General features: G+C 35.0%; 1 protein-coding gene across 1 annotated transcript in view; it reads left to right on the plus strand.

The window, feature by feature from the left end:
* COL24A1 (collagen type XXIV alpha 1 chain) overlaps positions 1 to 13,313 on the plus strand; it is a gene marked incomplete at its 5' end in the record, with an annotated part of 394,608 nt that overhangs the window by 230,114 nt on the left and 151,181 nt on the right. The window contains 3 exons of the mRNA XM_082667637.1: positions 2,982 to 3,035; positions 9,920 to 9,973; positions 11,255 to 11,308. Of these exons, the coding sequence (XP_082523763.1) occupies positions 2,982 to 3,035; positions 9,920 to 9,973; positions 11,255 to 11,308 (162 nt within the window). The remainder of the gene's footprint in view (positions 1 to 2,981; positions 3,036 to 9,919; positions 9,974 to 11,254; positions 11,309 to 13,313) is intronic.

Below are 13,313 nucleotides of genomic sequence, written 5' to 3' on the forward strand. Positions count from 1 at the left end.
TAATTATCTTGGGAGTGATTTTCCATATTGAATTTCAAATTTAGGAAAGTCTTTTTTAAAAAAAATAAGTAATTCTTTATTTGAAACCAGCAAGGACATTTTCTTGAATTTTTTTTAATAGAATCTTATAATGAACTAGAAGGTAATAAACCAAAAACTTCAAGTCTTTGACTGAAACCTGACTTGCTGACTATAAAGCAGAAGCATGATAGTCTAATGTGCAAGGCTACTGTTTGTGAGTAATTAAGTAGAGCCAGGATTAGAAGTAAATTAGATAATATTCCAGTTATTTCCATCTGAAATTTTTAATTTAAGTCAAACTCAACATATTGGCTTGGCCAAAAGGTTCCTTCAGTTTTTAAGTAAAAAATAAAAGACACATTTTTCATTTTCACCAGGAACTTTATTGAACAACTTATTCACTGTTTTGTTCCACTACCTTCTCCCATTTTTCTGGCAACTTCATAATTCCATCTTCCCAAAACTTTTTATCATTTTTGAGCAAAGAACTGTTCCAGGTGCCTTTTACAGTCTTCCAGGGAAGGTGCAATGTCTGGTGAATACGGCGGATGAATCAGAACTTCCCAGCCAAGTTGTAACAGTTTTTATTTCTTGTCATCAGAGAAACGTGTGGTCTTGCATTATCCTGATGGAAGATAATGAGTTTTCTGTTGACTAATTTCGGATGCTTTTTATCCAGTGCTGCTTTCAGTTGGTCTAACTGGGAGCAGTACTTGTTGGAATTAATCGTTTGGTTTTCTGGAAGGAGCTCATAATAGAGGACTCCCTTCCAATCTCACCATATGTACAGCATCAACTTCTTTGGATGAGACCGGCCTTTGGTGTGGTTGGTGGTGGTTCATTTCACTTGCCCCACCATCTCTTCCATTCCACATTATTGTACAGTTTCCACTTTTCATCGCCCATCACAATTTGTTTTAAAAACAGAACATTTTTATTATGTTTTACTAGAGAATCACATGCAGAAATATGGTCAAGAAGGTTTTTTTTGCTTAAATATGTGAAACCCAAACATCAAAGCAATTAGTATAACCAAGCTGGTGGAAATGATTTTCAACACTTGATTTGGATATTGTGCTATAACGTTGATTGTCCTCAGTTAATGTCTTGATTTGATTGCTATCAACTTCAACTGGTCTACCCAACTGTGGAGCATTGTCCAGCAAGAAACCTCTAGCACAAAACTTCGCAAAACACTTTTGAGACGTTTGATCAGTCACAGCACCTTCTCCATACACTGCACAAATCATGTTTTTGCGTTTCAGTTGCATTTTTACCTTTCTTGAAAGAATAAAGCATAATATGCAGAAAAATGTTGCTTTTTTCTTCCATCTTCAGTATTAAGATGGCTACACAAGAATTCACCAATTTTGATAATATTTTTAAATGCACGCTGATATGACAGCTGTCATAATACAATCTAACAAAATTGTTTCGAATGAAGTTAAAGACAACTAAGTGCTACTAGAGCCATCTTACGGAAAAAAACAAACGTACCTTTTGGCCAACCCAGTATTTAAAATTCATCATTTTTTTCCCACATCCAAACTGGTCTCTTCCCAATTATCTCATTTCTATCAGTATGCCTAATACCTAACTCTATTCTTCCAGTCTTCCAGAATAGATAGAGTGCACCCATCTTTGCATTTCCCTTTTCCTCCATCCTCTATGCCTAATCTTTTAGCAGGTCTTAGAGTTTTTTCTTTACAATTTGTCCTTTCTAATAGTCAATCCAAAGCTACTGCCTCAGACGTACTCTTATTAGTTTATCTTAAATTTACCCTCTATCATATTTACGCTACCCTTTCCCTATCTTTTAATCCAGCCTACATACTATAAGCAGAAGACTAATTCTGATGGGTCATGATAAAGCATTTTGAAGAACCTTCATTAGCCTCCCTATTGTTGAAGTCTCTTAACAGCTCTACTTTGCTGTCAAGATACTATGTGATTTTGGCTTAATCAGTTCATCCAACAAATTTTCTAATATTCTCCAGTATAAACCTTTCTTGCTCCCCATCTCATATTTCATACTTGTCCCTATTCTTATTCTTACTGTTTTCTTGGTTTAGAGTATCCTCTCCCCTTCCCTCTATTTATTCAAAGCCAAACTATACTACTCAATTAAAATCCTATCTCCTCTGTAAAGTCTTCCCAGATTATTCTAATCCTTCCTGATTTCTTCCCTTCCTGGGCTTAGAATAAGTACCACACGATTTAAAATTTCATTGTCCTTTAATTGATTCATCTTTGTTAATGTCATGTTTTCAATTACTTGAGGGTAGAGTCTAAGTCAAATACCTGTTATATCTCTCCAACTCTCACTTAGTACATTAAAAGTGATTGATATATACTTGTTGATTTTTTTATTAATATAACAAATATAAAATGACATCAGTTCAAAAAATTTAGATGGTTTTGTACTTCTTTCATTCTGGTTTAGTTACTTCTGTATTAGGTTAAATTTTCTACACTAACATGTTGAAAAGTCTTGGAATTTTAATGTAAATCAGTTTAGACCTTTAATCTGCTGTGGCATATGTGATTATCATGATTATGCTTAATTGTGATGGACAGATTACAGAAATAAAATTTTGTTCAATGGTTATACACTTAATTTTTACAATATGCTTTCATACTTTTACAGTTCTTATATTTTATATGTCTCAAAATTATAAGAATTTCTACTTGCAAAACTAGAATACGATGCATGCTCAATTTTAAATCTTGATTATTCATAATTTCTATTTTCATCATTTTAATAAGACTTGTTAGTATTTTATCCCTTAAAAAGTATCTTAAGAGAATTTTTATTAAAAGTCTAGCAACTTTAGGGTAAAAATGCAAAATTTGTAATTTTAAAAATTACTGAAAATTAGGATGAGTTTCCTGTCTAGGCTTAGCTCATTCATTACTAATTAACATGACTCAATGTTTTTATTTTGTCTTTGTTTTAAAAGGGAGAACGTGGAAATCCAGGGCCATTAGGTCTCCAGGGGGAAAAGGGCGTTATGGTAAGAGCTCAGTGATTTGAAAGATATGTGTCCAAAGAACATAATAAAGTTAAGGCATTCCAAAGGTGGAATTGCCTTGAATGAAGTTTTAAGTAAGTGAAAAATGCTATTTTGTGGTAAATTTCCATTAGAATTTTCTTCTACTCTAAACAGTTTACCATTCAGAATGCTGATTGGCACTGAAAAGCATGCAACTCACATGGCTAGGTCTAATGAGTCTATAGTTTTAAGAGAAGAATTAAACCATCCTAAGTTAGCTTAAGTGGATGGAGAAGAAAATTCAATTAGGATTCTACATTTTTTTTTTATAGCTTATAGTTTATATGGCATGTATCATCATTGCCACTTTTCCATGAGTTTGTGGTCACAATGTAATTATTTGATACGTGGAAGAGCAGAATGCAGAATTCATCTTACATTCTTTTATCTTTAAGATAGTAATAGCTGATAAATTTTATATCTAGATTGCAGTTTTTCATTTATTAAAGTTTCTAAATGTGATAGAAATGAGCAATTATTTTCAATTAAAGAATCTTGCTTTCAGAAAATATATTGTGATGGATCTGGTGTACCTAATGCTATCTACAAATTCATTGTACATAAATTTTTGCTCAGTTTTAACTTCTGTATTATGAGTAGAGCACTGTAAGATTATTTTTTTACCTATCTCCAATTGCTGTCAACTAGGAAGTTTAATATACCCATAAGGCTAATTAATTTCACAAATTATTGACTCCTAAGGCATTCTCTGAATCATTTGAATATGGTTAAACCACAAAGGGCGTGTTCCTTCTGAAATTTGACAGGCTAACATATTTGTACACATTCACATTTCTTTTATTTTTTAACATCTTTATTGGAGTATAATTGCTTTACAATGGTGTGTTAGTTTCTGCTTTATAACAAAGTGAATCAGCTATATGTATACATATATCCCCATATGCCCTCCCTCTTGTGTCTCCCTCCCACATTCCCTATCCCACCCCTCTAGGTGGTCACAAAGCACCGAGCTGATCTCTCTGTGCTATGCGGCTGCTTCCCACTAGCTAGCTATTTTACATTTGGTGGTATATATAAATCTATGCCACTCTCTCACTTCGTCCCAGCTTACCCTTCCAACCCCTCAGTGTCCTCAAGTCCATTCTCTACATCTGCATCTTTATTCCTGTCCCGCCCCTAGGTTCTTCAGAACCTTTTTTTTTTTTTTTTAAGATTCCATATATATGTGTTAGCATATGGTTTGTGATTTTTTTCTTTTTGACTTACTTCACTCTGTATGACAGACTCTAGGTCCATCCACCTCACTGCAAGTAACTCAATTTCATTTCTTTTTATGGCTGAGTGATATTCCATTGTATATATGTGCCACATCTTCTTTATCCATTCATCTGTCGATGGACATTTAGGTTGCTTCCATGTCCTGGCTATTGTAAATAGTGCAGCAATGAACATTGTGACACATGACTCTGAATTATGGTTTTCTCAGGGTATATGCCCAGTAAAGCGATTGCTAGGTCATATGGTAGTTCTATTTGTAGTTTTTTAAGGAACCTCCATACTGTTCTCCATAGTGGCTGTACCAATTTACATCCCCTCCAACAGTGCAAGAGGGTTCCCTTTTCTCCACACCCTCTCCAGCATTTATTGTTTATAGATTTCTTGATGATGGCCATTCTGACCTGTGTGAGGTGATAGCTCATTGTAGTTTTGATTTGCATTTCTCTAATGATCAGTGATGACCATCTTTTCATGTGCTGCTTGGCTATCTGTATGTCTTCTTTGGAGAAATGTCTGTTTAGGTCTTCTGCCCATTTTTGGATTGGGTTGTTTGTTTTTTGGATATTTAGCTGCATGAGCTGCCTGTAAATTTTGGAGATTAATCCTTTGTCAGTTGCTTCATTTGCAAATATTTTGTCCCATTCTGAGGGCTGTCTATTCGTCTTGTTTATGGCTTCCTTTGCTATGCAAAAGCTTCTAAGTTTCATTAGGTCCCATTTGTTTATTTTTGTTCTTATTTCCATTTCTCTAGGAGGTGAGTCAGAAAGGATCTTGCTGTGATTTTTGTCATAGAGTGTTCTGCCTATGTTTTCCTCTAACAGTTTTATAGTGTCTGGCCTTACATTTAGGTCTTTAATCCATTTTGACTTTATTTTTATGTATGGTGTTAGGGAATGTTCTAATTTCATTCTTTTCCATGTAGCTGTCCAGTTTCCCAGCACCACTAATTGAAGAGGCTGTCTTTTCTCTATTGTATATTCTTGCCTCCTTTATCAAAAATAAGGTGACCATATGTGTGTGGGTTTACCTCTGGGCTTTCTATCCTGTTCCATTGATCTATATTTTCGTTTTTGTGCCAGTACCATACTGTCTTGATTACTGTAGCTTTGTAGTATACTCCAAAGTCCAGGAGCCTGATTCCTCCAGCTCTGTTTTTCTTTCTCCAGATTCCTTTGGCTACTCGGGGCTTTTTGTGTTTCCATACAAATTGTGAAATTTTTTGTTCTGGTTCTGTTAAAAAATGCCATTGGTAGTTTGATAGGGATTGCACTGAATCTGTAGATTGCTTTGGGTAGTATAGTCATTTTCACAATGTTGATTCTTCCAATCCAAGAACATGATATATTTCTCCATCTGTTTGTATCATCTTTAATTTCTTTCATCAGTGTCTTATACTTTTCTGCATGCAGGTCTTTTGTCTCCTTAGGTAGGTTTATTCCTAAGTATTTTATTCTTTTTCTTGCAAGGGTAAATGGGAGTGTTTCCTTATTTTCTCTTTCAGATTTTTCATCATTAGTGTATAGGAATGCTAGAGATTTCTGTGCATTAATTTTGTATCCTGCAACTTTACCAAATGCATTGATTAGCTCTAGTAGTTTTCTGGTAGCATCTTTAGGATTCTCTATGTATAGGATCATGTCATCTGCAAACAGTGCCAGCTCAACTTCTTCTTTTCTGATTTGGATTCCTTTTATTTCTTTTTCTTCTCTGATTGCTGAGGCTAAGACTTCCAAAACTATGTTGAATAACAGTGGTGAGAGTGGACACCCTTGTCTTGTTCCTGATCTTAGAGGAATTGGTTTCAGTTTTTCACCACTGAGAATGATGCTGGCTGTGGGTTTGTCATATATGGCCTTTATTATGTTGAGGTAAGTTCCCTCTGTGCCTACTCTCTGGAGGGTTTTTATCATAAATGGGTGTTGTATTTTGTTGAAAGCTTTTTCTGCATCGAGATGATCATATGGTTTTTCTCCTTCAATTTGTTAATATGGTTTATCACATTGATTGATTTGCATATATTGAAGAATCCTTGCATTCCTGGGGTAAACCCCAGTTGATCATGGTGTATGATCCTTTTCATGTGCTGTTGGATTCTGTTTGCTAGTATTATGTTGAGGATTTTTGCATCCATGTTCATTAGTGATATTGGCCTGTAGTTTTCTTTCTGTGTGACATCCTTGTCTAGTTTTGGTATCAGTGACGGTGGCCTTGTAGAATGAGTTTGAGAGTGTTCCTCCCTCTGCTGTATTTTGGAAGAGTTTAAGAAGGGTAGGTGTTAGCTCTTCTCTAAATGTTTGATAGAATTCTCCTGTGAAGCCGTCTGGTCCTGGGCTTTTGTTTGTTGGAAGATTTTTAATCACAGTCTCAATTTCAGTACTTGTGATTAGTCTGTTTATATTTTGTATTTCTTCCTGGTTCAGTCTCAGAAGGTTGTGCTTTTCTAAGAATTTATTCACTTCTTCCAAGTTGTCCATTTTATTTGCATATACTTGCTTATAGTAATCTCTCATGATCCTTTGTATTTCTGCAGTGTCAGTTGTTACTTCTCCTTTTTCATTTCTTATTCTATTGATTTGAGTCTTCTCCCTTTTTTTCTTCATCAGTCTGGCTAATGGTTTATCAATTTTGCTTATCTTTTCAAAGAACGAGCTTTTAGTTTTATTGATCTTTGCTGTTGTTTCCTTCATTTCTTTTTCATTTATTTCTGAACTAATCTCTATGATTTCTTTCCTTTTGCTAACTTTGAGGGGTTTTGCTCTTCTTTCTCTAATTGCTTTAGGTGTAAGGTTAGGTTATTTATTTTAGATGTTTCTTGTTTCTTGAGGTAGGATTGTATTGCTATAAACTTCCCTCTTAGAACTGCTTTCGCTGCTTCCAATAGGTTTTGGGTCGTCGTGTCTCCATTGTCATTTGTTTTTAGGTATTTTTTGACTTCCTCTTTGATTTCTTCAGTGATCTCTTGGTTATTTAATAGCATATTGTTTAGCCTCCATGTGTTTGTTTTTTCACAGATTTTTTCCTATAATTGATATCTAGTCTCATAGCATTGTGGTCAGAAAAGATACTTGACAACGATTTCAGTTTTCTTAAATTTACTGAGGCTTGATTTGTGACCCAAGATATGATCTATCCTGGAGAATGTTCCATGAGCACTTGAGAAGAATGTGAATTTTGTTGTTTTTGGATGGAATGTCCTATAAATATCAATTAAGTCCATCCTGTTTAATGTGTCATTTAAAGCTTGTGTTTCCTTATTTACTTTCATTTTGTATGATCTGTCAGTTGGTGAAACTGGGGTGTTAAAGTCCCCTACTATGATTGTGTTAATGTCGATTTCCCCTTTTATGGCTGTTAGCATTTGCCTTATGTATTGAGGTGCTCCTATGTTGGGTGCATAAATTTTTACAATTGTTATATCTTATTCTTGGGTTGATCCCTTGATCATTACATAGTGTCCTTCTTTGTCTCATGTAATAGTCTTTATTTTAAAGTATATTTTGTCTGATATGAGTATTGCTATTCCAGCTTTCTTTTGATTTCCATTTGTATAGAATATCTTCTTCCATCCCCTCACTTTCAGTCTGTCTGTGTCCCTAGGTCTGAAGTGGGTCTCTTTTAGACAGCACATATACATTTCTTGTTTTTGTATCCATTCAGCCAGTCTATGTCTTTTGTTTGGAGCATTTAATCCATTTACTTTCAGGTAGTTATCCATATGTATGTTCCTATTACCATTTTCTTTATTGTTTTGGGTTTGTTATTGTAGGTCTTTTCCTTCTCTTGTGTTTCCTGCCTAGAGAAGTTCCTTTAGCATTTGTGGTAGAGCTGGTTTGGTGGTGCTGAATTCTGTTAGCTTTTGCTTGTCTGTAAAGGTTTTAATTTCTCCGTCAAATCTGATTGAGATCCTTGCTGAGTAGAGTAGATCTTGGCTATAGGTTTTTCCCTTTCATCACTTTAAATATGTCCTGCCACTCCCTTCTGTCTTTCAGAGTTTCTGCTGAAAGATCAGCTGTTAACCTAATGGGGATTCCCTTGTATGTTACTTGTTGCTTTTCCCTTGCTGCTTTAATTTTTTTTCTTTGTATTTAATTTTTGATAGTTTGGTTAATATGTGTATTGGCATGTTTATCCTAGGATTTGCCCTGTGTGGGACTCTCTGCACTTCCTGGACTTGATTGACTATTTCCTTTCCCATATTAGGGAATTTTTCAACTATAATCTCTTCAAATATTCTCTCAGTCCCTTTCTTTTTCTCTTCTTCTTACACTCCTATAATTCGAATATTGGTGCATTTAATGTTGTCCCTGAGGTCTCTGAGACTGTCCTCAGTTCTTTTCATTCTTTTTTCTTTATTCTGCTCTGCAGTAGTTATTCCACTATTTTACCTTCCAAGTCATTTATCCATTCTTCTTCCTGAGTTATTCTGCTATTGATTCCTTCTAGAGAATTTTTAATTTATTTATTTTGTTGATCATCATTGTTTGTTTGCTCTTTAGTTCTTCTAGGTCCTTGTTTAATGTTTCTTGTATTTTCTCCATTCTATTTCCAAGATTTTGGATCATCTTTACTATCATCACTCTGAATTCTTTTTCAGGTAGATTGCCTGTTTCCTCTTCATTTGTTTGGTCTGTGAGATTTTTACTTTGCTCCTTCATCTGCTGTATGTTTCTGTCTTCTCATTTTGCTTAACTCTCTGTGTTTGGGGTCTCCTTTTCACAGGCTGCAGGTTTGTAGTTCCCATTGTTTTTGGTGTCTTCCCCCAGTGGCTAAGGTTGGGTCAGTGGTTTGTGTAGGCTTCCTGGTGGAGGGGACTGGTGCCTGTGTTCTGGTGAATGAGGCTGGATCTTGTCTTTCTGGTGGGCAGGACCATATCCGGTGGTGTGTTTTGGGGTGTCTGTGACCTTATTATGATTTTAAGCAGTCTCTCTGCTAATGGGTGGGGTTATGTTCCTGCCTTGCTAGTTGTTTGGCATAGGGTGTCCAGCACCGTAGCTTGCTGGTCCTTGAGTGAAGCTGGGTCTTAGCGTTGAGACGGAGATCTCTCAGAGAGCTTTTGCCATTCGATACTACATGGAGCCGGGTGGTCTCTGGTCTACCAATGTCCTGAACTCGGCTCTCCCACCTCAGAGGCACAGGCCTGACACCCGGCCAGAGCACGAAGACCCAGTCAGCCACACGGCTGCTGGTCTTCGAGTCCCCTGGAGAGGCCCACATTTCTTAATTATTGAATTCCCTGACATCTGAAAATGATATGGTTTCACAATCTGTATAACATAATATGCATCTATTCATAGCATAACACAACCTGCAGAGATGTGAGATGAATATTCTCTTCTTAGTAAGTTATAATATGTGATTCTGGCTAGCAAATTTCATTTCTAGGCAAAGAGTTTCTAATAAAAGTGTACCCATCTTCTATGTAAACATTTTTTATTTCTGTTGTCTATCTCTGGAACATTTCCTGTGGCCTCTTACTTCTTAGATAGTAGAGGGAGATCTTATCACATTATCATTTTTAATTACTATTTATAATTTACTTGTTTTCAATGGAAATAATTAGATGTGATGGAGAATTTATGTCTTTTATATTTTTGCTTAAATTATAGGGATATCCAGGTCCTCCTGGGGCTCCAGGAGCCATGGGTCCACTGGGATTACCTGTAAGTATAGAAAAGACTTCTCTTCCCAGTCAATGCAAAACACTTTAGAATATATCGTGGTATCTTGAACCTCCTCACTTCTACTTGCTCTATTATTTACTGCTCACTTCTCATAGTATAGTTCTGCAACCTAAAATAAAAAATATCTAAACTTTCTTTTGAATAACCACAGATAAGAAAACAGAGTCAGTAATCAAGCTTAGACCTATTGGACAAACAAATCACAAGCACAATTTCCAACATGTTGTTCTTAGAAATTTCCACATATTCTCAAACTGATAAAATTCATGGAAAATATACCTTTATTCAAAAACTGAGTTTTGAAAAACTCCATTTGTGGTTGCAGAAAGATAATGAAGCTTTGTCTCTAAGAGAAAGTTTGCTTATTAAAATTTGAAAGTTATTGTGAACTTAAATGTAAAGAATATCAGCCTTTGTGATCCCCTAAGCAGAACTATTATCAGAAATGGTTTATGCTGTTTTGTGAAGCTTCTGTTTTGAAGATAAGCCCAATCTTCCAGCATACTGATAGATGTGTCATTGACTTCTAAAATGAGGAAGACTGATCTAGGGAACAGTTGCCAATCTTTTTACTCATGTAAGATAAGAAATAGATTTGAGATCCTGTGAAAGTTCACTGTTTTTATCTACCTGTGTTATATAGATAAATAAATGTTGTCTTCTAAACACTGGAGACGATTGGGTATAAAAATAATTCATTGTACTTGACTTAGTAACAAATAACAACTTAATCTTCTTTTAGGGCTAATTTTTTATGGCATGTAAATTTGGAAAATTTTGTGGCATTTTTCATGGTAACAGAAAAAATCCTATTTTTGTGTGATGGGATTATCATAAGTATCTAGAGTAATGAGAAAGAAATCTTGCAAAAGTAGCCATTGCTTCTTTGATGGACCAGGCATATTAGACTGGTCAGACTGGCTAAGTGGGTGTCTCCCTTATTGTTGTGTCTCCCACCACCATATGTGCTCATCCTAAAAACTATGTGGTCAGTGAATATTAAATACTTCCCATTTTTTTTCAGGGTGTAAACACTTAGAAATTAAATTTCTCCAAATAGTAGACTATGTCAGAAGCAGAATATTGGGGGAGGGTAGTATGGTATTTGTTTAATAATTAAAGCATATTTTTAAAGGAGACTAATCAATTTTATTTTAAGAATTCCCAAGGAGAATTACATATCATAAGAAAGGTTGTAACTACTGTTCTCGTAACATTCCTGTTAATTCTATAACTGATTTTAAAATTTTCAACATGTAGGGTCCTGTGGGAGCAAGAGGACCCACTGGGAGTCCAGGTCCTAAAGGACGAAGAGTAAGTTATCTAATCAAGGAAGTGCATTAACCTTTTAAAAAATGGTGTCATAAATAGTGATGCGTTCAGCAAAAATAGCTCTATATCTTCTAGATTATGCTTAGAGGTTGTTGGGTTTTTTCTTGTGTTCATTATATTAGATGACCTACCTACATTAATTTAAATGTAATTCATAATCATTTGTATTTATAAAACCATACTTTTCCATTTTGTGTTTTAGAAATTTCACTTATTGACAAAGAATTCTTTCTTATTCCCAACTTGCAGTTTCATTCTTTGGGGGAATTGTGAACACAAAGATGTTTAAATTATTCTTCTACTCACAAGAGACTTCTATAGCAAGGGATAGTAACAGCATGACAGAATAAGAGTGATAAGAAGTAGAATAAGAATACACAGGATGACTAAAAGTTTATTCACTGTAAATAAGAGGTAATATGTCATCATTGTCTAATAATTATGCATAAGAATTAAATTAAAACCTTTCACTCTTTAAGTCTTTTAAACATTAAATCCTTTTTTTTTTCTTTAAAGAAATAAGAACCACCATTTATTGCATGCCTGTCACGTGCCAGGCACTTTTACATATGCCATCTAACCTAATACTCAAAACCACTCTAGGAAGGAGAGGCATTTATCTCAGATATCACAGTTGAGGAAAACGGGGCTCAGAGAGTTTAAGTATATGAACTGTAGACACGCAGGTCTGTGGCACAACCAGGATTCAAACCTTAGTGTGTCTGATTTCAAACCGTATGCTTATTCAATACCCCTATTGAATTTTTGAGTATTTTTCCTTGATTAATTTGAATATGTGGGCTTTAAGAACTCTGTTTTCTCCCTTGGCTTTCCCTTGACTTTTACAGCTAGTGAAGAAAATATTACAAAATTCTAAAAGCATGGCCTCCAAATAACAAAGTTTTTTTTTTTTTTTAAACTGCCATTTTCCAGTTGGCAAATGGGAGAAAAAAGGCTCAGTTTAAAATAACAACTTTAGGAATTCACTGGCAGTCCAGTGGTTAGGATTTGGTGCTATCACTGCCGTGGCCCAGGTTCAATCCCTGGTCAGGGAACTAAGATCCTGCAAGCTGTGCAGCATGGCCAAAAGAAAGAAAAGAAAAGAAGAGAAAATAGGCAAAATAAATAAATAACGACTTTAATTTCATGTGCTGTGTTTTAGGTGAAGATTAAAGAAAGAGAGCAAATTTTTCTGTACTGTCACTTCTTTTCTGAAAAACAGTTTTCCTTTCTGGCTTATGGATTTACAGTCTACAAATAATCCTGATGGCCACATCTATTTTAGCCCAAATGAGATTTAAAATAATAAAATAAAAACTCATGGAAGATGATCTCTACTCTGTCATTTTAGTGGTCTGTACCCTGCCAGCATTCAGTACTTGGTTAGGTCAAATGTGTTTATTCAACTTTGTATTACTCATAGTGGGAAAGTTCAACCAGTTTTGTGAAAGATTTAAAAAAACAGAAATACTTACTTTGGTTAGCTAAGTAATTGAGGTCTTATTGATTATCCAGGCATAAGCCATGTACCTAAGCAAGATATGTTTCTGAACCACTTGTACTGTCTGATAAGTCATATGGAAAGTTCATATTCTCTGCAGTTTTCTAACCTCCCTGTGATCCTTGGGCAAATTATTACTCTTTGCTGGTTTGACACTTTGTTTTCAATTCTCACCTCTTCAGGTGTCTATTTTCCTCTCGTCCTCCAAATACATTTTACTGATTTGTTCCCAAATGGCTTCTCATAATTATTTAAAGTTCACCAGTATTTTCTAAACAAGGTCTTTTTGTTTAGAAATAAGGGCTTTGTTTAATGCAAAAGTGCTTCCTTTATAGGAGAATATTTCAAATAATCAGTGAACGTTGGGAATATCAAAAAGAACTAAAGACCAGAATATTTGGGAAAGAATATAGTATTATGAAGTTCCATTCTAATTATCACCTAATATCTTCTTCTCCCATCAATCCATTCTCCAATCTATTCTCC

This window comes from Grampus griseus (assembly GCF_964374135.1).
Source record: "Grampus griseus genome assembly, chromosome: 1".
Taxonomy (NCBI): Eukaryota; Metazoa; Chordata; class Mammalia; order Artiodactyla; family Delphinidae; genus Grampus; species Grampus griseus.